This window comes from Salvelinus alpinus, chromosome 26 (genome assembly GCF_045679555.1).
Source record: "Salvelinus alpinus chromosome 26, SLU_Salpinus.1, whole genome shotgun sequence".
NCBI lineage: Eukaryota > Metazoa > Chordata > Actinopteri > Salmoniformes > Salmonidae > Salvelinus > Salvelinus alpinus.
This window is the reverse complement of record NC_092111.1, coordinates 31,124,067-31,147,483: the sequence shown is the minus strand read 5'-3', so window position 1 is coordinate 31,147,483 and position 23,417 is coordinate 31,124,067. Positions and strand designations below refer to the sequence as shown.

The window sequence follows — 23,417 nt, the reverse complement described above, 5'->3', positions numbered from 1 at the left end:
TAAACAAATAAAACGTTTGTATAATGAAGGGTTCTTATTTTATGTTCACATGCATAGGCATATCATGCATGCGTTACATTATGACACTGTCATTTGTTATATGCACACACAATACAAATCCACAGTTAGTTTGGGGAAAATACTTTCCCCTAATGTACAGCAGGAGGTGCTGTACCCTCTATAGATTATTCGTTTCTTTTTCATATTAAATTCCGTAAATTCCCTCTGTCCATATTGCGAACACTTTCCCAAAGCTTCGGTCCTCTTGTTTACCTCAACCAACTTTAGCCTATCTCAACCCTCTAATAACTTGATGGGAAAATGGATATATCGGTGCATACAGGATATAACTGTCTTTGTTGTTATCAATGGGAGATGAAGATGTCTTGGTCAATTCGCAAATAGATGAAGGTTCAAGGCACAAGAGGAAATACCACAAAATATGGGCAAACTCCAATCAAAACATGGTAAAACTTGGTATTTAGATTATTTTCAGAGGCTACTGTAAATCTCTTAATAACCTAAATATAACAACAGTATTTTCTTTCTATCTTTTATGTTTCCATTCATGCATAATTTGGATAGCCTGTAAACGCAGAGAAAATCCTGAAGGTAAGAATCACTTATTCAGAAGTATGTCTCTCAAATATAAAATGTCATGCAGGGTATAGACTATTTCTTATTTTGTTTTGTAGGTGGTAGTTTTGCTGCCAATGTTCTCACCTGTCAGGGAGAGTGGGAACATACTGGTCTCCACACCCACACAATCAGATTTAAGCAGGTACAGTACATTATAATACAGCTGATATATTTTACACCTGAGTTGAGATATGATTAACATTTTGGCACTTTTGCAGATTTCAGAGAGAAGGAGAGAGGGGGTAGATACAGAGAGAGAGTGTCACAGAGAGAGAGAGAGCGCGAGAGAGAGTGAGAGAGTGTTAGAGAGAGTAACATGCCTTTACCTCAGAAAGTCAGTTACCTCATCACAAATATCAATATCAACATCAATATCAAGTTGTCCTCTGTAGCTCCGTTGTGTAGCATCAGGATAGTGGGAAAAAGTGTATGCACGCATGACTGTAAGACGCTTTGGATAAAAGTGTGGCTTTTTTTTGGCATAGAAAAGCCTGTAAATGGATAGCAACACAGACGTGTGTCATTAGAGTGGAGAGGCTTGAACTTAGATAATGATGCTAATGAGAAACAGAATGGTGGAGTTCTGTGACGGGGCAGATGAATGGACCAAGGCCTCCTAGAGTGGGAGGGGTAAGAACCCTAATGGACATGTAAAGGTGGTTCTTTTATAAGACAGAGGGAGGTCAACTGACCATTCTCAATATTGAGTACAGGATGTTGTTGTATTCATCAATCTGTATTCCAAAATCACAACCAAAGTATGTACCATCTAGGGTTGGTAAATTGGTAAACAACAAATAACATTGAGAATTACTGTCTTGTCAGTCTTGTTAACATCCATCAATTGAATAGAGGACTGATACTGGCAGTCACCACTTTGGGCTCATATTGTGTCCACACAGGTGTTCACACTGGGGTTCACACTGGGGTTCAGTCAGTCTCAGTCAGGTCTGCCCCAGCCCAGGATAATAAACTAGCCAGACACGCTCCCTCCCTCCCAGTCACAGCCAAGGCAAGGCAGCCACAGGATCATGGCTCACAGCCAAGTCAGGGACATGAAAGGTGTTTGGAAAGGGGCTTTTTTTCTCCCTGCTTCTTCCTTTGCTCTCTCTGTGAGAGGAGGCTGTCATGTCGGTGTGAAACGCATATGGCTGCCGTCCAGAACAGCGGGGTCTTTCAGTGCCGCCATACTGAACCTACACATCTGGTCCTGGTTTTCTGACTGCAACAGAGACAAGCTGTACTGAGAAAAAACAGTGAAGGGAACAAGGTATGGTAGGCGTAGTGTCTGGTGGTGGGTGGACGGCCCTCACATCACAGGCGGCTGGTGGCAGGTTAACTGGTGAGGACGGGCTCATAATAATAACTGGAACGGAATGAATGGTATCAAACACATCAAACACATGGGTTCCATGTGATTGATACCATTCCATTCACTCCATTACAGCCATTGTTATGAGTCATCCTCCCCTCAGCAGCCTCCTGTGCCTCAGATGTAGGCCTAATACTGTTAACGAGTTAATCAGGTTTGGAGAGCTGTAGGGGCATGAGAGTCCAATACAACATCATGTAACATAGTGAGTGTCCTATACAACATCATCATGTAACATAGTGAGAGTCCAATACAACATTATGTAACATAGTGAGTGTCCGATACAACATCATCATGTAGCATAGTGAGAGTCCTATACAACATCATGTAACATAGTGAGAGTCCTATACAAAAACATGCTCATAACTTTTATTTAACTGTGTGACCCCTCACTGTCTCACTCACATATTTTTGATGTATTCTTTTCACTCTCGTAATCATCTCTCAACACTTGGAAAGACCCATTGGAGCCATGCTGAATGCCAGCTGCAGGGACATTTTTAACTCATTGTGGTGGTGAGGAGGTGTTAATGAAGTGTTGGTCTATGTTGCTGCCTCTCTGGAGCCTGTAATTAGGAAAGAGAGGCAGAGTCTGCCAGGTTCCTGTAATGAGACCAACATCTGCAATGTCTTTTTAATGGCAAATCAGTTGTTTCTGTGATTCTGTTTTCCAGCCCCACCATTAACTGCTCCATGACACCATTGCTTATGTAACTGTCAGCAGGGGCCTACAGTTTGTAGTGAACTATCAGTTATTTTCCTGGGCACTTCATATGTGTGGCTGGCTGTCTGAGCTTATCTTCATGATTTGTCCTCTTTTCAGTAAGGAAGCTTGATTCTAATGTCAATTATAAGGTCACATTAAACTGCAACGTCCCGGTTGTGTTGCAGCAGAATCTAATAGCGAACTGTCTATCCTTGATTGTAGAGTGAGATATTTCACTATTTCGTTTCACCGATGTTTCGGCTGTGATGCCTCCATCTGTGTGTCCAGGGCGTGCATGAGCGCGCGTGTGTGCGTGCATGCGTGTCTTGTATAGAGTGTGTGCTGCGGGCACTGGTTCTAGACTTTCCTCTCTTCAGAAAGAGTAACATATTTACCATGCATGAATTGAAAATAAACAGCAGCCATGTTTTGGAGTGAGGCCCTACTGCCTTTACTGTAAGGTGTCTGATCTCAGCAGCTACTGATTGTGATGTGTTCTTCCATTCTGTACTGGTTCTATACCGTTTTCAAAAGTCATGTCATACAATGTTTGCAGAAAGACCTATAGGATGTGTCATCCGTATTTCAAACAGGATTTTAAACAATTTCAGACTCACCTCAATATTGACATACTGTATCTGTCCAATTACAGTAACTCAGGCTGGAGTGCTGAAAACATCACCTGATGGATTAACAAAGGCACATTTGACTATCAAATCTGTTTGTCCAAATCAGGTCTGGATCATGTACAGATATGGGAGCCAGAGATTAGAATGTACAAACACTAACAAAGTTAGAGGAGAAACCAACCATATCGGGTAGCAGTTTACATCACAGTATGTCTAGTGTGTATGGATTTGTAACTGCAGTGTTGAAGAACTCGACCAGTCATTCTGTTGTGTTTGAAGAGGCCCACTGGTCACACACTGGTTGAATCAACGTTGTTTCCATGTCATTTCAATGAGATTAAGTTGAACCAACATGGAATAGATGTAACGTTCGTTCTCCTCCTCGTCTGAGGAGGAGCAAGGATCGGACCAAAATGCAGCGTGGGTTGAATACATAATCCGTTTAATACAGAAAGACGAACACGAAGCACACTTGAACAACTACAAAATAACAAACGACGTAAACAGACCTGAACATGAGAACTTACAGACAACGAAGAACGCACGAACAGCAACAAACGAAACAGTCCCGTGTGGCACAAACACTGACACAGGAACAATCACCCACAAACAAACGGTGTGAACAGCCTACCTTAATATGGTTCTCAATCAGAGGAAACGTAAAACACCTGCCCCTGATTGAGAACCATATCAGGCTAATTAACAATGAACCTAAACATAGAAACACATAACATAGAATGCCCACCCCAACTCACGCCCTGACCATACTAAACAAATACAAAACAAGGGAAAACAGGTCAGGAACGTGACAGAACTCCCCCCTCAAGGTGCGAACTCTGGGTGCACCACCTAAAACTCTAGGGGAGGGTCTGGGTGGTCATCTGTCCACGGTGGCGGCTCTGGCTCTGGACGTGGTCCCCACCCCACCATAGTCAATCCCCGCTTCCGTGGCCTCCTCCTAACGGCCACCCTCCATATTAACCCCACTGGATTAAGGGGCAGCACCGGACTGAGGGGCAGCTCCGGACTGAGGGGCAGGTCATGGCTGGCTGACGGCTCTAGCTGCTCCTGTCTGGCGGGCGGCTCTGGCTGCTCCTGTCTGGCGGGCGGCTCTGGCTGCTCCTGTCTGGCGGGCGGCTCTGGCTGCTCCTGTCTGGCGGGCGGCTCTGGCTGCTCCTGTCTGGCGGGCGGCTCTAGCGGCTCCTGTCTGGCGGGCGGCTCTAGCGGCTCCTGTCTGGTGGGCGGCTCTAGCGGCTCCTGACTGGCGGGCGGCTCTAGCGGCTCAGGACAGACGGGCGGCTTTGAAGGCTCAGGACAGACGGGCGGCTTTGAAGGATCAAGACAGACGGGCAGTTCAGGCGGCTCTGGGCAGACGGGCAGCGCTGGCGGCGTTGGGCAGGCAGGCAGCTCAGATAGCGCTGGGCAGACGGCAGACTCTGGCCGGCTGAGACGCACAGTAGGCCTGGTGCGTGGTACCGGAACTGGAGGTACCGGGCTAAGGACACGCACCTCAAGGCTAGTCCGGGGAGCAGCAACAGGACGCACAGGACTCTGGAGACGCACAGGAGGCTTGGTGCGTGGTGCCGGAACTGGTGGTACTGGGCTGGAGACACGCACCACAGGGCGAGTGCGTGGAGGAGGAACAGGGCTCTGGAGACACACTGGAAGCCTGGTGCGTGGTGTTGGCACTGGTGGTACTGGGCTGGGGCGGGGAGGTGGCGCCGGATATACCGGACCGTGCAGGCGTACTGGCTCCCTTGAGCACTGAGCCTGCCCAACCTTACCTGGTTGAATGCTCCCCGTAGCCCGACTAGTGCGGGGAGGTGGAATAACCCGCACTGGGCTGTGTTGGCGAACCGGGGACACCATGCGTAAGGCTGGTGCCATGTATGCCGGCCCGAGGAGACGCACTGGAGACCAGACGCGTTGAGCCGGCTTCATGGCACCTGGCTCAATGCCCAATCTAGCCCGGCCGATACGAGGAGCTGGAATGTACCGCACCGGGCTAAGCACACGTACAGGAGACACCGTGCGCTCCGCATAACACGGTGTCTGCCCGTACTCTCGCTCTCCACGGTAAGCACGGGGAGTTGGCGCAGGTCTCCTACCTGACTTCGCCACACTCCGTTGTAGCCCCCCCCCCAATAAACATAGAAACACATAACATAGAATGCCCACCCCAACTCACGCCCTGACCATACTAAACAAATACAAAACAAGGGAAAACAGGTCAGGAACGTGACAATAGACATTGAATTTACTTCTGTGCCCAGTGGTGGGAATCTTCCTTCCAACCCTCCTCGTATTGTTTCTGTCCTGTTTGTTGCCCCAGAGGTTTCGATTCATTATTCTATCGGCTGTAGACTGTTCAGACTCTGGACTCTGTGATCATATTTGGACTGAGATCGCCTCCCAGAATATTCCAGCTCTGAGCCAGGGAAGCTGGTTTTCCCAAACACAGATTGGATCGTTTGGGTGTCTTTCTCCCCCTTTCATGTTTGGTTACTTGGAGAACCTTCAAGTGATTTTGGAAACCACCCTGTTTGCTGGGCTGTTAGCTCAGACAAAAGACTAGAAAGAGAGAGAGAGAGAGGAGAGGAGAGGAGAGATAGTCAGAGAGGAGAGGAGAGGAGAGAGAGAGAGAGAGAGAGAGAGAGAGAGAGAGGAGAGGAGAGGAGAGAGAGTCAGAGAGAGAGAGAGAGGAGAGGAGAGGAGAGGAGAGAGAGAGAGAGAGAAAATGAAAAAGAAACCATCATGTTCATCATGTCATTGAGTGGTGAGAACACCTCGACATCTACGCACAATGATCTGAAATTTCCCAATGCTTTGCTCCCTGAAGGCCAACAGACCAGATTGGCGAGTTGGAGGCCCGATTGTATAGCTAGCTAGCTAAGTTCTGGAGGTTAGAGAGGCATTTTCTTCCTGTGAAATTAGCTCTATGTTTCAGCAGCCAAACCACCCATACAGGCTCTGACTCCAGAATTTCCTCACCCAACTACAGCTCAACATCCAAATCCCTCCCTCTGTTCCCCTCCTCCAGAAATCTCTCACATCTGGTTTCTGTGAGCAAGGCCAGGCCTCTGAAAATGAGCACTTCTTAATGGTTATTCTGTGCCTGAGTCTGATATCAACCCTTAACCCCTTTACATTTTTTGTATATCAACTTCTAATACTTGTATATCAACTGTATACCAACTTTCAGTTATTTATCTTCCTATTTTGTATATAGAAGCCGATTCACATAAACTCCTGCGATGAAGCAACCATCCTTCCCCATGCAGCCCCACCCCCATACGATCAACCACATATTCAGGTATTGGTTAACAGGAAGAGAGATGATCAACCACCTATCCAGGTATTGGTTGACAGGAAGAGAGATGATCAACCACCTATCCAGGTATTGGTTGACAGGAAGAGAGTTTGTTCAAACAAAGCCCTGCACTGTTCTCTTCCCAGGGCTCTGGGTTTGACTCTAACTAATGGGAGTCTAACTAATCGGAGTGAGAGAGAGGGGGGCTACGGGACAGGATGCAAAAATTGGTGACACCCAGTTCATCTGGGGTAGGTTTACCCCCCCCCCCCCATTTCGGTCAGTAACCCTACCCCAGATAAAAGGGCCCGTAGCAGGCAGAGCGTGGCGGCCGATGGCAGGAGTTTGGCTGGGATGCTGGGATGCTGGGATGCTGGGTGAAGCCATCAGCAGCCAGGGTTATCTGTCAGCATCGTCCTCTCAGACTCCACAGGCTCTTTGTTACTCTGTTGCTGTGGGCGACTAAGTGCTGTTCAGTCCGAACATCTATGGTGGAGAGAGTCAGACGCACAGATCCAATGTTTTGGTGCTTTCACTGTCATTATTTGACGGATTTCTGACTTGTTGCAACAGAGGGTTGGATATCATATGCTCAGATCTTGATAGGTCTTGCTAACACATGCAATATGCTCTGCATCGTTCAAGGGAACACCTAGTTTCAAAGTGTAGGTACTCGCCAAGCAAGAAGTACCCAGTGGAATTAATTGAAGCTAATATCCATCTTGAGCATAAATAGGTTGTAGTCTCAGCAGGTTCATGAACATAGTCTGTACATTTACCATGTGTTATTGTTTCCATATGAGACGCTCAGTTCTACTCATATATGGGAACTCGGTGGGTGATGTTACTTTATTACCAAGAGTGACTTAATGGATCTACTTTTACTGGATAGAGTGATGTCACAGCTGGCATGGCCAGGGCATGACTGCTTGCCTGCTCTTACAGTAAATTCACCCTGATAGGTTCTACCTTTCTCCCGTGCAATATTCCATCTCTGCTTTATACTAGAATAAAATAAAATAATATAGAATAAAACACCTAGAATAGAATAGTTGTCTTCTGCTTCTTCTGGATATTTACATTTGATTCTGAGGTAGATTTGAGCAAATGTCAGCCATTTTTGGACTCTGATATCAGAAGTAGCTCTTCATATGTTAGGAAAATAGACCCTGACAGATTATATCTCTCAGTAAGGCCAGATTAGAAACAGGAGACAAACAGCCCACTGGGCACAGATGTCAATTCAATGTCTATTTCACGTTGGTTCAACGTCATGATTCAACCAGTGTGTGCCAAGTGGGAGAGAAGGCCAGTCATCTGTCTGCGGCTCCTGTGTTCAGGGTGGTGACGTCTTGACCTTCTGTTCCCCATTCTGTCCCATGTGACAAGGTTCCGGGGTTCTACGCTGACCCTCAGTACCTCAGCTGTAGAACACACTCTGTCTCATTGAGTGGAGGAGATCAGGGGTCAGATTAGAAGCTCAGATTTCATCCCAAAGGGGAAATGAATCACTACTGGTACTCTACTAGTTACTTGTATATCTAATTTGTGTGTGTGTGTGTGTGTGTGTGTGTGTGTGTGTGTGTGTGTGTGTGTGTGTGTGTGTGTGTGTGTGTGTGTGTGTGTGTGTGTGTGTGTGTGTGTGTGTGTGTGTGTGTGTGTGTGTGTGTGTGTGTGTGTGTGTGTGTGTGTGTGTGTGTGTGTGTGTGCATGTGTGTATTTAGAGGCGGATGTGCTGTGTCTGCATTACATCTGATTAGTGGTAGAACACATTATACATTCATATCGCTTTATTTAATTTATCAGAAGTTGAGGTGTGATGCTGGTTCTCACAGTATTACTTACCCAGATGATGACAAACAATAGGCCCCCAGATGATCAAAGATTTCCTGCTCTCACATCTCTGAGTCACTTATTGCTTTGTTCTCCCTCTCTCTATTCCTACCCCACTTCTGTAATGTTTTCTCTCCTAATTCTCACTTGGTCCATCCCTCCTCTCCCTCTTTGTCCAGGAGTTGTACAGAAGGGAAGTGAAGGATGAGCAGGTCCTGAACCATAAGTGCCCCCTACAGGGTGAGTAGAGAAAGACGGCTCAGTGGATCAGGCTGATCACATTACTGTTGCACTGATTCAAATCTAGCATGCATCATAAACGTAACATCATACTCAATGATTAATATGTTTGATTCAGTATGATTCATATCTTTACTAAGCATACCCCTTTCTTGTCTGGGAAAAAATACATTTGTTTTATATTTGTACGCAAATTCCTTAAACCTGGGATACTATGTGTGTATTATCGTCCGTAAACAGCAAATACCCATTCAATGAGAATGTGATAGATTGAGTCGACACAAGCTTTCCCAGCCCAAGGCTAATGAGAATGTTGTGTGTTTTTCACAGTGGTACTGCCACCAGAGGAGAGGGAGAGCTCCATCCACGTTCCATTCAGACAGCCCAGGAAAAGAAACAGCCATGTTGATGTGAGCTTCAAAAGGACAATCTATATAGAATCTATGTAGATAACATAGTAGTTTATTACTGCTATATACAGTAAAGCAAGGGTTTGTTTGACGAGCATAATATGGTACAATTGTGTTTGTTCATCCGTTGTGTTTGTTCATGGTTACAGGACACAGAGTGCACCGTGGTGTTGGAGGATGACACTCGGCAAGAGAGGGTTTTTACACTGTATCACTTTGACAACAGCGGTAAAGTCACCAAGCAGGTACAGCAGCTTCACACGCCCACAACAAGCAACTGTTGCACATAATACTCTTTCTCTTTAGATTAAGATAACTCTGCTGCCCTGCTAATGGTGCGTGTGTGTGTGTGTGTGTGTGTGTGTGTGTGTGTGTGTGTGTGTGTGTGTGTGTGTGTGTGTGTGTGTGTGTGTGTGTGTGTGTGTGTGTGTGTGTGTGTGTGTGTGTGTGTGTGTGTGTGTGTGTGTGTGTGTGTGTGTGTGTGTGTGTGTGTGTGTGTTGGTGTGTATGATGATGTGCATGTGTGTGTGTGATGATGTGCATGTGTGTGCGCGTGTATGTGCCTGGGTGAACAATGATGTGCCTGTGTGTTACAGGATATGTGCAGTCTCATGCAGTCCATCTATGAGGTGGTTGAAGCGTCGGCCAAGCAGCCGTCCTGTAGCAGCACAGCCCTGAAGGTCAAACTGGTGGTAGGCCCCTCCAGCAGCTCTGGCCGGGGCTCTAGAACAGGTGACAGAATGGAGGTCCAGCAGGAGGAGACTGGGAGCCCAGAGAGGATTTTTCACTGTGTGGATGAAAACACAGAACGCAGGAATCACTACTTAGACCTAGCTGGGATAGAGAACTATTCCTCCAAGTTTGACAATGCAGGTAGGTACACAATGACAATTTTCAGCACTTTTGAGTCACAGATCATTAAAGTCAACATGTTTTTACTGAAAATACACCAAAGATGAATGACATTCAACAAAGAGAAATGGCAACATAACATGATGTTTGTTGTCCATCCTCTGCAGACGCCCCCTCTCAGGAGCCCAGAGTGGACGCACGCTCAGCCCAGCAGCACCGCTCAGTGTTGGTAGGGGAGAACTGCGGTGCAACTGAGTCCAGAGGTAGGGGCCTCTCCTTCAACAGGTCTCTCAGGGGCCACGTCAAGGCAGTGGGGGGAGACAGAGGAGGTGGAGGAGGAGGAGGGGGAGGAGGAGGAGGAGGACGTGGGGGTAAATCAAGCAAGCTCCATGGCCACCAGCCCTCCATGTGGTGCCACTCCTCTCAGCCACACTCCCAGCCCCAACTCCCCTTACAGCACAGCCACAGTAAGAGGCTTCGCTCCAGGGCCAGAGAAGCTGGGTCCCCCTCCAGAACCCTCCACCACCTACACCAGCCTGCTTCTCAAGCTCAGCCAGGGGGAGAGAGGGAGATGCTGCCCAGCCTGCCTGCATCGTCTGGGGGCTTGGTCCCCCTGGCTCAGAGGCATGAGCACCACCACGAGCACCATCACCACCACCACCATCACTACCACTACCACCCCCCGGCATGACTGCAGTCTGCACTCCACTCAGGGATACAGAGACTGAGAGAAACACCTCCCTGTGGTTTAGCCTATAGCTAGGGCCCTGAGCCATTCCTGGTCAGGTCAGGTGGGCCTTAGATATAGTATAAGGCTGTGGGACACCACCATTCTCCATGCTAAGGAGTAATAGCAACTCCGTACAAAAATGAACTGTTATGCCTTGTATTGATAACTGAGTTTCATGTTGAATGTGCTACTCACCTTTGGAAGCTCTCTAACGGATGTTTCTTCTCAGGTTTCTATAGTGGAGGCTGCTGAGGGGAGAACAGCTCATAATAATGGCCGGAATGGAGCAAATGGAATGGCATCAAAGACCTGGAAACCATGTGTTTGATATATTTGATACCATTCCACTGAATTCGCTCCAGTTATTACCACAAGCCCGTTCTCCCCAATTAAGGTGCCACCAACCTCCTGTGATTACAACTTACATTTAATATAATTAATGAATACCTTCATTAAGGCAAAGATTTAAACAGTTACATCCCTGTATTAGAGTTTATGCAGTATGTTTTGTATTGTCTGTATTTTGATGTATTAAAGCATGATCAACTTTGCTTGTGTTCATTGTAGTGTGTCAATTGAAAAATACACACTCTCTAATGAAGGCTGATGTTTTCAAATTTGGCAATATGAAAAATCTAAATAAAATAAACATTTGCAAGAAACAATAAAGCAATACACACTGTTTACGGCGTGTGGAAGTTGTCAAATGTGTTTGTCTCTCATGGCCAAAGCAAAACATTACATGCTAAGGCTCTAAGACTTGTCACCAAAGTATTTGGAACACTGGAGGTTCCAGTGTTAGAACACTCTGGAGGTTCCAGTGTTAGAACACTCTGGAGGTTCCAGTGTTAGAAGACTCTGGAGGTTCCAGTGTTAGAACACTCTGGAGGTTCCAGTGTTAGAACACTCTGGAGGTTCCAGTGTTAGAACACTCTGGAGGTTCCAGTGTTAGAACACTCTGGAGGTTCCAGTGTACTCAAATGAATGTTTTCGAAACCGGTCAAGTTACGCTATGACGTCTGATCCACCGTTGCTTTGGTCTTGATAAACAGTTTAGCCTTTAGTAAATCTATCATTTCATTGTGAGCATGTTGCCAATGTTACTCTGTACAGCAGTAGTGTACATGTAGCAGTACGGTGTTTTCTATGTTTGTTTACATTGCTTTGCTGTTATTGTCACTGGTGTTTATGTATAGATTGATTGCATAGACAGGTCATTTCAATGTTGGCGGTACCTAGGGATCTTGGGCCTCATGTTGTAAGCAGTAGGCTAGGAGAGGTTGTTGCTGCTCGGCGTTTGGTGTAGGTTGTAAATAGATTCTCTGTTCACGAGGTGAAGGGAATGAAATGGCTGTTTCTAAAAATAGTCCTCCAACTCACCTACCACGTGCCCCAAGCCTCTCTTTCACAACATGATACCACAGCAAAACGAGGTCCAGACAGATATACAGTACTGGCAGAGACAAAGAATCAACACACAGAGAGACCCTCAGGGAGAGAGCAGCAACACAAACACATCCAGTTACAAGGGATGATTGGTTGATCCTAACGCTTCAAGACCCAGACCTCGAGGACAGGTAGAACATAGAAAAGAGAGAGCCATGAAAAGTCTCAGGTTCCTCGCTGCCGAGGGGTTCGCCCAGAGTGGCCAGAGAGCCAGGGAGAACCTCAGTTGTGTGTCGTTCAACCTCTACCCGCTCCTCTTCAAGGCCTGCTACATGCACGAGATGGCCCTCCTCCTCCACGACCTCGTCCAAACCTGGCCCCTGCACGAGCTTAACCTGCAAAGGCTCCTGGGAAAGACGGTGGACTGCCAGGAGGATCTGACCTCATGCACCTGCCGGCTGTGCCTGGAAGCTCTGCTGACTGGCCTAAAGGTAGGCTTACTATGTGTTCTGGTGTTATTTTCTTTAAAGGTGCAATCTGTAATTTTCACTGGTCAAAAGTGCTACTTGTGAACTGAGGCACTGGGTCTTGGCCAATGTAACACATTTTTTGTTTTCCTTCAATTCTGAATGTGTTTGTAGTTACTTGAGTTGCCACTGGGGCAATAAACGTTAAACATTTCACCTTACATCATATAAGGGCCTATGTCTTTGATTTGTAAGACAAATTCCCATTTTATGGCAATAAACAGCTAGATTCTATTTTCCATCTCCAGTCCTATGTACTGCGGCCCCCAGAGACCTACGCCAAGACCCTCCGTGTGGTAGACCTGACTGGGCTGAAGGACACAGAGCACCATTCCTGTGCCTGTGGATCCACCCTGGGCCGCTGGGCCCGCACCCAGCTCCTCACCCGTATGTGCTACGAGGTCATGGTGGCCATCGAGGCGGGTGACGCTGCACCCTCCGCCCTCGAGACTGAGGTGGACGTGCGCCTGAACGGCTTCGTCACCGGGCGGAACTACGAGGTGGTGGCCCAGGCCTTCCTGCTCCTCCGTCACTGCCCCTTGAAGCTGCGCTTCGTTGGGTTCCGAGGCGACTCCCTGGCCCTCAAACAGCTGTTCTACGTGCTGCGTGTGGCCCAACCGGAAGCCATGAGGAGACTCGAGGTGGTCCATAACGTTCACCTGGAGGCCCCGCACCTGGAGTTGCTGTTGTCCCGGATGGATTTCCCCCAGCTGCAGTCCCTGACGCTGCCTGCGGGGGCGATGGACGTGCGAAGGCTGGGCTCAGATGAGGATGACCTGCTGGCGACCATTGGGGATCTGCTGAGCCGGCTGACTGAACTGACAGAGCTCTACATGGGCTTCTCCACCCTCACCGGACACCTGCGAAGACTGCTAAGGTGCTCACGTGTGTGTGTGTGTGTGTGTGTGTGTGTGTGTGTGTGTGTGTGTGTGTGTGTGTGTGTGTGTGTGTGTGTGTGTGTGTGTGTGTGTGTGTGTGTGTGTGTGTGTGTGTGTGTGTGTGTGTGTGTGTGTGTATTAGGTATTGATGTCTACTGTATATATAGCTTTGGGGGTGTCTATTCAAGCTGATGCATTCCCACTGTGTAATATCATAGCATGTGGGCTGCAGTACTCAGTGCATTTTGTTTTTGTTGCTTGGCTGTGGGGGACAATGTAGACAGCTGACTGCTGCTAAATCAGCAGGTCGGCCAGAAAGCAAGGGACACTCAACGGCTGACATTGTCTTCTTCCCAAACGGCACCCTATTCCCTTTATAGTGCACTACTTTTGACCAGAACCCTATGGGCTCTGGTCCAAAGTAGTGCACTTTGAAGGGAATATGGTGTCAATTACAGCGGACACTGAAATATCACTGAAGCCGTGACCCAAAACAACAAGCGGACACCTGCACTTGTCCATTAATTAGGCATGCATCGTAAAGCTTTCATATTGCCTTTGCTTTTTTGTCAAGCATGCATGAAATGAGGAGCACACACACACACAATTGATAACATTGCAAAATAGTGAACATTTACTGCAATACATTTCTGACCCTCTGGCCTTGTCCACAGCCCCCTGATCACCCCACTGCAATGCCTGGAGCTGGCCAACTGTCACCTGAACCGAACAGACATGGCCTACCTGGCCAACAGCCTGCACAGCGAGAACCTGGTCAGTCTGGACATAAGTGGTCACGACGTGTGCGGGCTCTTCCCCACCACCTTCATCAAGCTGCTCCAGCACAGCGCCGCAACCCTCCACAGCCTCACCCTGGAGGACTGTGACCTGGAAGACGAATACATGGACATCCTGACCCAGGCCCTGGCTCCCTGTCGCGGCCTGGAGGAGCTGAAGATACTGGGCAACCCTCTGAGCGCCACTGCCCTGCGCCGCCTCTTCTCCACGCTGGCCACCGGGTTCCCAGCCCTGAGGTACGTGGAGCTGCCCGTGCCCAGGGACTGCTACCCCGAGGATGTCTCCTACCCCATGGATGAGACGGTGCTGCTGCAGTACGACAGGGAGATGTTCCAGGACGTCAGGGGTCAACTGATGGGGATCCTTCAAGGGGCGGGGAGGGGGAACGTAGAGGTGGTTACCCCCCTGTTGGGCGCTTATGACGCGGATATCAACGAGACCAGTAACGAGCTGGGGGTGTCCATGGTGAAATCCTTCAATAGCGTCATTGGAAACTTTATTGATACAATTACGGCCCTGGACAACAGGAGATCCAACAAAGAGGTTGATTAAAGTGCAGGTAGAAAACCAGAGGGAGGCTAATAGAGGGTTAATAGCACAAGGGTTTGTGCAATACAAGTGGTTCATCTCAATTGTCTATAGTGGGTTCCCACACTTAATTTCCACAGATCAAAAGAAGTCTAAGAAATCAGTGCAAATAGAAGGAAGGAGACAAAGAGAGACAGCTTTAGACTATTGGGATGACTGAAGACCTTGAGTAATGTTTTCTACCCATACGTACCAATTAATCTGTACTTGTAACAGATATTTTGACAAATGTATTGCCCCATTATCAGGGGATTTTTTGACATGCAACTGGACCTAGATTATAGTATAGATTGAATTGTCCTTTTGGTCTTCCATTCATGAGTGGCAATTATAGTAAAGCATTGAATGCTTAGTTAAGAATTGTACTACTTGTATACTGAACATGTATTTACATGTACTGTATATATTTCAGTTTAGATGTATCTTGTATATTAGGACATTTATATGTGACCAGAATGAAAGTTTGTTTTTACAAAAGTGCTATAAAATGTGGGATTAAACTGACTTTACTGTAAATACAACTTTATTACTGTGGGGATCAAATCCTGGTTTGCTTTAAAAAATAAAAATCCTTCTCACATCTTTTGCAAAAATGTACATTTTTAATAAGCAGTCTTCCCATAGGGTAAACTTTATTTTAAACATTACAACAGACAACCATGCACCAGACCAAAGAGAAAGAACAGATTAATCTCATTTCTTCGACCACTCCTCAACCTCTTTCCTCTCACGGATGACCTCTTCCAGGTAAGGCTCCAGGTAATGTACATCCTATGGAGAAAGGTCAAACACAAAAACAAGGTTAATTCTGTAAATGATCTCCCACCACCTCTACCAGATGTGTTTTTTTAAACATTAAACAGCTTTATAGGCGTCTCCAAACTCCTCAACAATTGGCCAATTCCAATCCAACCTCAAGTCTCTACTCCTACATACTTCATGTTGATTATTCAAGTAGTGTAGCACGATCAATATGGTAACAATATCACCTCTGACAGGCTAGATTTTGTCCTTCATCACATGCCATAACATCAACTGCTGTGAAACTTCTGACATATCTTCTATTTCCCCAGTGATATCTCAAATCCCTTCCTGTACACAAACTATTGATTGTGAGACTATAGAGCCCAACAGTGGAGGTGTCATAATACCCATAAAACCTAGCAGTCAAACAGGGAAATGATTCCAATCGTTTTTCCACCAATCATTTTCCCATAGGGGATTTTATTAACACTTAAAATAAGGGCTGTTTTTCACAGTACCCTCCACTATGGTACTCTATATGCACTGTACCTCAAACTTGGGTTCAAATAGTATTTGAAATCTTTCAATCTTTTATTTGCTCTAGCCTGCCTAGAGTGCCAGATGGGCAGGGTTTAACATTTTGGGGATATTCTATAGGTCCATTATGCCAGGCAAGCTCAATCAAACACAGAGAAAGTAAATTATATTTCAAATGGCATTTGAACCCAGGTCTTCCATACCTCCTCATATTGAGTCCACTGTTCCTTAGGCATAACCGCCTGCTTCATGGACAGGTCCAGGGCTCTCTTGAGCCTGAACATCCTGTCATTGTACACTTTCTCTGGGAGCCTCCGCAGGGCTTCTTTCACATCGCTATCCTCATGGATCGTGTCATCACGCATCAGACCTGGAACCAAAACAAGCACCACACAGTGTCAGAGAAATATCTAACTGAAGATTATATATGTTTCTAAGACTGAGTGAAAAGATTTGTCTGAAGACCCTCGCTGATGGCCCCAAAGGAAAAGACTCCAAGACTTGCCAATTTTGTTGAATCCGGCCGCATTGTAGTACCATTTACGGAAGCCGACCAGGAGTCTGCCGGTAGCTGCTGTGTGGGAGGCCAGAATAAGAGTCAGATAATTTGATGTCAAGATTTGGTTTGCTAAAACACAGTTAGAAAAGCAGTTGCAATCACTGCAGTACAAAAGCAACGAGACACCAAATCATGTTCTCCATTCATTTAAGAAGATGCTTAAGTAGAGGAACTAGAATTGAGATGATCACAGAACTAGGGACTTGAGGGAGGGTTTGACAGTATTATTTGGGACAAACCAAGGAGAGTATCCCAACTGCAAACATTACATCTGTGGTGGATAACAGGATAGAGTGCTAGTAGATCACATGACATGCTGTTATTATCTACAGAGTACTAACTATGTGGGAACTGCGCGATCTGGACATATTTCTGACATCGAGGTGTACGGGAAGTATGGAGAGAGGACATCAGACATGATAATCAATGTCAGTAGTAATACCGGGTACTGTTAGCTAGCCAAGTTGAGCTGGCTAGCATGCCGACTTATCTTGCTTTGTTTTAGCTAGCTAGATGTTTACAACCACCAAGTTAGCTAACGTTAGCTACTGCACCTAGCTAGGCAATGGATGCAGGGTGGGTATAATTTGTGGAAATTTCCAACAGGATTCTGTTCCAAAAACTTCGTAAATAACAAGGTTGCCAACAAACAACGCATACAAAGCGGCAGAATAAGATACCAGGTAGAGAGGGAGTGGGCAATTTTGTTGAGTTTTTCACTCTCCATTTAATCCCGAAAAATGTCTGTCCTCACTCTGGTAGCCTATGGACAAACATTAAGAATAAACAACGTGGTGAGTTGATGCCTATTCGGGCAACTAGTTAGCTAGGTTAATTGATCATGCTACTTTGTATGCATTGTTTGTTGGCATCCTTGTTATTTACTCAGTTTTTGGAACAGATTCCTGTTGGAATGTTCCACAAATTATACCTACCCATAGATGCTTAGTGTTTGATAATCGTCAATCTGTACTGGCGTGGCGTTTGAAAGTTGATCAGACCGAAGCACAGCTTTACCTATCAATTGAAAATGCATTTGACATATATTACATTTAAAGTTAAATGTCACTAGCAGTCTGGAGCACACCACTGAGCTCTCCCTTGATTTGTCATAGCTAGCTTAACATTAGCTAGGACACTCAGTAGAGGACACGACAAAGGAGATCTCAAAAACATGGATTTGAACACACCAAAATACCACAAATCAACATCCCACTTCACTCAATAATATTTGCAATGTTTCATCTCGATTTTGGGCTAAATAAATGCTTAAAGACAGGTGACTTTTACCTGGTGCCCTCGACGCCATGTTGTTCTGTCTAAGGTAAAATGTATCAGCGTCTCGACAGCAACACTAAACAAGCACTTCCGGGTTAGGAAATTTCGGAACATTTCACAATAAAAGTCCCTCACATACTAGTAGAAAAGTACCATTAACCTGTATTTATTCATGATGCATGACAAATAATATTTAAGTGACGTTTGCATTAAATGTGGGTTTTAAAACATGTCCCAAGGTCTCATAAATGCCCCTCAATACAAATCATGCATATGATAGCACAGGAGGCTGTTGCCACCTTGTGGGTGAGAACAGGCTTGTGATAATGACTAAAGCGGAATCAGTGGAATGGTATCAAATACATCAAACACATGGTTTCCAGGTGTTTGAAGCCATTCCATTTTCTCCATTCCGGACGTTATTATGAGCCGTTCTCCCCTCAGCAGCCTCCACTGTATGGTATAGAGAAAATCATATTATTTGTGCTGATGTACAAGTGGGGTGGGGAGTACTCAATAGGGTCTGTAGATCAAATCTATGTATCGGGTCTATGTATCATACATAGGGTCTATGTATCAAATCAAATTACATTTTATTTGTCACATGTGCCAAATACAACAGGTGTAGACCTTACAGTGAAATGCTTACTTACAAGCCCTTAACCAACAATGCAGTTTTAGGAAAATACACCAAAAAAAACTAAGAGATAAGAATAACAAATAATTAAAGAGCAGCAGTAAATAACAATAGCGGGGCTATATACAGGGTGTACCGGTACAGAGTCAATGTGTGGGTGCACCGGTGTCGAGGTAATTGAGGTCATATGTACATGTAGGTAGTTATTAAAGTGACTATGTACAGATAGTCAAATGGTGTCATTTCATGGATCTATGAATAATATGGAGTGTTGCTGGACTTTTACTGTGGTCAACAGCTTAAAATGGGGTGCTTGGACACTATACTAAAGGAGGTTGGTGACACCTTAATTGGGGAGGATGGTTTCATGGTAGCGGCTGGAGCAGAATAGGTGGAATGGTATCAAATACATCAAACACATGGTTTCAAACGCTCCGTTCCAGCCTTTATTATGAGCCATTCTCCACTCAGCAGCCTCCACTGCAGTGTAAAGTATAACTATAACACTGTACAGGAAAAACGATTATTTGTGCTGATGTATAAGTGGGGTGGGGAGTACTCAGTAGGGTCTGTAGAATCTATATATGGTGTCATTTCATGGGATTCTGAATAATATGGAGTTTTGCTGGGTATTTAGGCCAGAGTCCCCCATGAAATAACACCATATAAAGATTCTACAGACCCCTAGTGAGCACTTTTACATAAGCATGTAGAATAGTTTTTTCTCTATAAGCCAATATGTAATTTATAGGCTTACAGTGTATTGCATTGGGACCAATGGAATGGGTGGAGTAGAAAGTGCGGTCGGGGTTACTCACTAGGGGTCTGTAGAATCTTTATATGGTGTTATTTCATGGGGGACTGGCCTAAATACCCAGCAAAACTCCAAAACTCTACAGACACCATATAGACTCTAGTGCTTGATCAGTATGGTGTGTAGAATATTATGTTCTTTACATTAATTTACTTAAGCGCCAACCATTTGTTCCTTTTTATTTTTTGGATGATGTGTTTATTGTATTGGTAGCTATTACTGAACGCAAATCTGTGCACTTGACCAATAAACTTTGATTTGATTTATTTATGTGCTCCACCTTATAATATACTTTATCCTATATATTTCCCATTTATTATTACAAGTTACTCCTTATGAAGAGCTTCAAGTCCCCTCCACATCACCAACAAACTATCATGGTCCAAACACACCAAGACAGTCGTGAAGAGGGCTCAACAACGCCTATTCCCCGGCAGGAGACAAAAAGATTTGGCATGGGTCCCCAGATCCTAAAAAAGTTCTACAGCTGCCTCCCGAGTGGCACAGCGGTCTAAGGCTCTGCCTCACAGTGCTAGAGGCGTCACTACAGACCTAGGTTCGATCCCGGGGTGTGTCGCAGCCACCTGTGACCGGGAGACCCATGAGGCAGCGCACAATCGGCCCAGAGTCGTCCGTGTTTGGTAGGCCGGGATGTCCTTGTCCCATCGCACTCTAGCGACTCCTTGTAGCGGGCCGAGCGCATTACTGAACGCAAATCTGTGCACTTGACCAATAAACTTTGATTTGATTTATTTATGTGCTCCACCTTATAATATACTTTATCCTATATATTTCCCACCCACCCAATTTACCTACCTCACCCCCCATACTGCTTTTATTTATTTACTTTTCTGCTCTTTTGCACACCAGTATCTCTTCTTGCACATGATCATCTGATGATTTATCACTCCAGTGTTAATCTGCTAAATTGTAATTATTCGATTTATTGCCTACCTCATGCCTTTTGCACACATTGTATATAGATTCTCTTTTTTCTACCATGTTATTGACTTGTTTATTGTTTACTCCATGTGTAACTCTGTGTTGTCTGTTCACACTGCTATGCTTTATCTTGGCCAGGTCGCAGTTGCAAATGAGAACTTGTTCTCAACTAGCCTACCTGGTTAAATAAAGGTGAAATAAAAAAAATAAAAAATAAAATAAAATGCACGCTGACTTCGGTCACCAGTTGTACGGTGTTTACTCCGACACATTGGTGCAGCTGGCTTCTGGGTTAAGCGAGCCGGGTGTCAAGAAGCAGTGCGGCTTGGCAGGGTTTTGTTTCGGAGGCCGCGTGGCTCTCGACCTTCCCCTCTCCCGAGTCCGTATGGGAGTTGCAGCGATGGAACAAGACTTGGGGGGTAAAAAGGACCCCCAAAAAATGTATTATACAGCTGCACCATCGAGAGCATCCTGACCGGTTGTATACGGCCAAGCACATCACTGGGGCCAAGCTTCCTGCCATCCAGGACCTCTATACTAGTCGGTATCAGAGGAAGGCCCAAAGAAATTGTCATCCAGTAACCCAAGTCTTAAGACTATTCTCTCTGCTACCGCACGGCAAGCGGTACCGGAGCGCCAAGTCTAGGTCCAAAAGACTCCTTAACAGCTTCTACCCCCAAGCCATAACTGCTGAACAATCAATCAAATGGCCACCCAGACTATTTGCAAAAAATTAAATTAAAAAAATTAAAATGAATTACGGGTCAACATCTAATTATTGCTGCCAGCGTTGATCAATGATTAGAACGCTTATTCTTGATATGATTGAATTCTAATAGTTATAATTCTAATTTCCTGACTGGAATCATGAACAGCAGTTTGTTCCTTATGTTCACCTGCGTCACCCGTATTTGCCTTTTTAGGAACACCACTTTCTCACATGGCTAAATCCTCCCTATTGCGGCACAGGCCCGAGATGTGAAACGAACTACCACAGCTCGCACTTGGCTCAAGTAGACAACTAGAGTCAGAAACAATACCGAGTGTGTTTGCGAGATGCTGCCGTGTCTACAGACATCCCCCAAACAAACAAAAACCAACACTCTGAGAAAGAGTGCACATAGATATGTCTGTCAGTCAGGTGGCTAGACTTCTATTGCAGTAACGTTGAAGGGGACTGGCTAGTATTACTTAGCCAGCTAGAAGGACGAAGTAAGAAGCTCATGTTAAACGGAGTCTTCCTCAGCAGGAGCAAAAAATACACTACCGAGTTCTCATAACTTTGCTTTACAGACAGTAGGCTACTGAGACGTTGCTGATGCTACGTGTCAGTTTGAATCGTTTCTCATATGTTCCCCCTTTCAGGGGTATAACATTACAATTGTAGCTAACAGGCTATGTGTTTGTAGATCAACTGAGGTGAATGAAGCTACAGCAGCCAAGGTGATAATGGATTCATTTTTGCTTGTTTTTGCTGTCCAGATACAATAAAAAAACAAATTTAAATGCTATAGAAAAGCAGTAAATGAGCTTTGACTTTAAAAAATGTCCTGGGGGAGGAGGTACCTCCCCTTGCACCCCCCATCCCCTCTTCTGGACGTCACTAAAACGCAAACCCCGGTTACGGCCTTGTTCGCTGACATAGCCGCCAGTTGCCCATCCCTGCACTACATGGGGAAGTAATGGGAAACTAATGGCTAATCAGATACAAACCCTAAATGGACTGAATCTATCTAGCTGTACAAGCTTGCTGAGTGTCTCTGACTTGTTGACATAGTCTGAGGGAGATGGATACAGCAGGCAGGGCAGCTGGGCTGTCCATACGAACCGCCTCCTCATCACTGATCTCTTCTAATGCAGAGTGTCCTGGGGCATCGTCCAAATCTGGAGAGGGCAAAAACTTTAGGGAGAAATGCCCACAGTGTGTGTTTGTACACAGGAGTACCATTAGTACCTAAAGCTGTCTGCCACTCCTTCAGCGACATCCCTCCATTTCTGAGTTGATGGGAGAGAGGATTCTGATATGGCACCATATCAGTCCTATCAGTATCCCTGTGTTTCGTTTGAAATGGTTGGACCTTGGCATGAGATTCACAGTAACTCCTAGTTTTCACCTCTATTGCGTCTGAGATGCGTTCTGACTTTTCTAGAGCATGGAAAGCAAGACTGGAACACTGAAATAATTCCGAAAGGCTGCAGGGCAATGCTGGGCATCAGTGGAATACTGAAGGGTGATGATACCCACAGTCCTTGACAGTAATGAGGTACATCTCTGACACTGCTGGATACAGGTTGAAGCGATGGAGATCTGTTGAAGAAACACAGAGTACATTGTGACATGAGAAGGGTGTACATTAAATATATGCAGCTAACTTGAATATCACTCAAGTCACACGTTGTTTAGCCACTATATGTATTATTTGAGCTTGACTGGTGGAGAATGTTGTTGTTGCGTAGAGAAGCAATAGATAAAACAATGATTGAGGGACATGTCTCATTGAGCTAATGGCTAGCTAGGTAGCTAACGCTAGCTAGCTTGCATAGAACAATCATACGGGCAGACAGAAATAGTCGTTTTTGGAAGTACAAAATGGATGAAACCATGCAATAAATTACAGAAAATGGGTCAAAACATGAATATATCCGCTGAGCAGACGTAAAAACAACAATAGATAGCGCCAATGTCAGTCTACTCACGTGTGCGCTCTCACCGAAGTATTATAGAAGCGTCCTCTCCAAGGGATGTACCAAAATACGCATACAGCAGGGGAATTAGCTAGTTCAACCTAAAACAATCTACGAAGGACCAATAAAGAAAACTCCCTTGTCCTTCCATTGTGAATGTCTGGTGTTCTAAATATTAAAATAGAAACTCTTTCTAAAGTAAGATTGCAGGGGAATTCATTGGGAGTGTTGGTATTGGAATGTGCATTCCTACTACAGCCCTATAGTTTGTTGAGTTGATTGGCCGTTTTCAGGTTTGTTCAGTCCTCTCTCCGCCCATCCCC

At 45.5% G+C, this 23,417-nt stretch overlaps 3 protein-coding genes and 1 long non-coding RNA gene across 5 annotated transcripts; 2 read left to right on the top strand and 2 right to left on the bottom strand.

The window, feature by feature from the left end:
• Positions 1-244: 244 nt before the first annotated feature.
• On the top strand, positions 245-11,272 carry LOC139555156 (protein naked cuticle homolog 2-like). The gene is made up of 8 exons (XM_071368724.1): positions 245-467; positions 586-612; positions 696-781; positions 8,669-8,729; positions 9,060-9,139; positions 9,289-9,384; positions 9,736-10,012; positions 10,159-11,272. The coding sequence occupies exons 1-8, from the start codon at positions 443-445 to the stop codon at positions 10,680-10,682; spliced, it is 1,176 nt and encodes a 391-aa protein (XP_071224825.1). The 5' UTR covers positions 245-442; the 3' UTR covers positions 10,683-11,272.
• Positions 11,273-12,162: 890 nt separating this feature from the next.
• LOC139555173 (leucine-rich repeat-containing protein 14B-like) lies at positions 12,163-15,478 on the top strand. The gene is made up of 3 exons (XM_071368748.1): positions 12,163-12,598; positions 12,883-13,511; positions 14,187-15,478. Exons 1-3 carry the CDS (start codon positions 12,323-12,325, stop codon positions 14,860-14,862), a joined length of 1,581 nt encoding a protein of 526 aa, XP_071224849.1. The 5' UTR covers positions 12,163-12,322; the 3' UTR covers positions 14,863-15,478.
• A 2-nt stretch (positions 15,479-15,480) lies between these two features.
• Positions 15,481-18,233, bottom strand: LOC139555175 (cytochrome b-c1 complex subunit 7-like). 2 transcript variants are annotated; one of them, XM_071368752.1, is made up of 5 exons: positions 17,929-18,038; positions 17,674-17,755; positions 16,685-16,753; positions 16,383-16,549; positions 15,481-15,669 (listed from the first exon to the last, which is right to left on the bottom strand). In XM_071368752.1, exons 2-5 carry the CDS (start codon positions 17,675-17,677, stop codon positions 15,592-15,594), a joined length of 318 nt encoding a protein of 105 aa, XP_071224853.1. In that variant the 5' UTR covers positions 17,678-17,755; positions 17,929-18,038; the 3' UTR covers positions 15,481-15,591. The 2 variants fall into 2 exon arrangements, with proteins under 2 accessions (XP_071224853.1, XP_071224852.1); XM_071368751.1 differs by lacking the exon at positions 17,674-17,755 and having other exon boundaries at positions 18,029-18,233.
• A 3,617-nt stretch (positions 18,234-21,850) lies between these two features.
• Positions 21,851-23,363, bottom strand: LOC139555176 (uncharacterized). Its single transcript, XR_011670950.1, has 2 exons — positions 23,107-23,363; positions 21,851-22,717 (listed from the first exon to the last, which is right to left on the bottom strand). It is a non-coding gene; the product is annotated as an uncharacterized lncRNA (long non-coding RNA).
• Positions 23,364-23,417: the final 54 nt, after the last annotated feature.

Coding starts and splice junctions, on each gene's coding strand:
- LOC139555156 (XM_071368724.1), top strand. CDS start 443: ATGGGCAAACTCCAATCAAAACATG. Junction 9,385..9,735: donor GCGGTAAAGTCACCAAGCAG/GTACAGCAGCTT, acceptor TGTGTGTTACAG/GATATGTGCAGTCTCATGCA. Junction 10,013..10,158: donor CTCCAAGTTTGACAATGCAG/GTAGGTACACAA, acceptor CATCCTCTGCAG/ACGCCCCCTCTCAGGAGCCC.
- LOC139555173 (XM_071368748.1), top strand. CDS start 12,323: ATGAAAAGTCTCAGGTTCCTCGCTGCCGAGGGGTTCGCCCAGAGTGGC. Junction 12,599..12,882: donor CTCTGCTGACTGGCCTAAAG/GTAGGCTTACTA, acceptor TTCCATCTCCAG/TCCTATGTACTGCGGCCCCC. Junction 13,512..14,186: donor CACCTGCGAAGACTGCTAAG/GTGCTCACGTGT, acceptor CCTTGTCCACAG/CCCCCTGATCACCCCACTGC.
- LOC139555175 (XM_071368751.1), bottom strand. Junction 16,550..16,684: donor GGCCGGATTCAACAAAATTG/GCAAGTCTTGGA, acceptor TTTTGGTTCCAG/GTCTGATGCGTGATGACACG. Junction 15,670..16,382: donor AGTGGACTCAATATGAGGAG/GTATGGAAGACC, acceptor CTTTCTCCATAG/GATGTACATTACCTGGAGCC.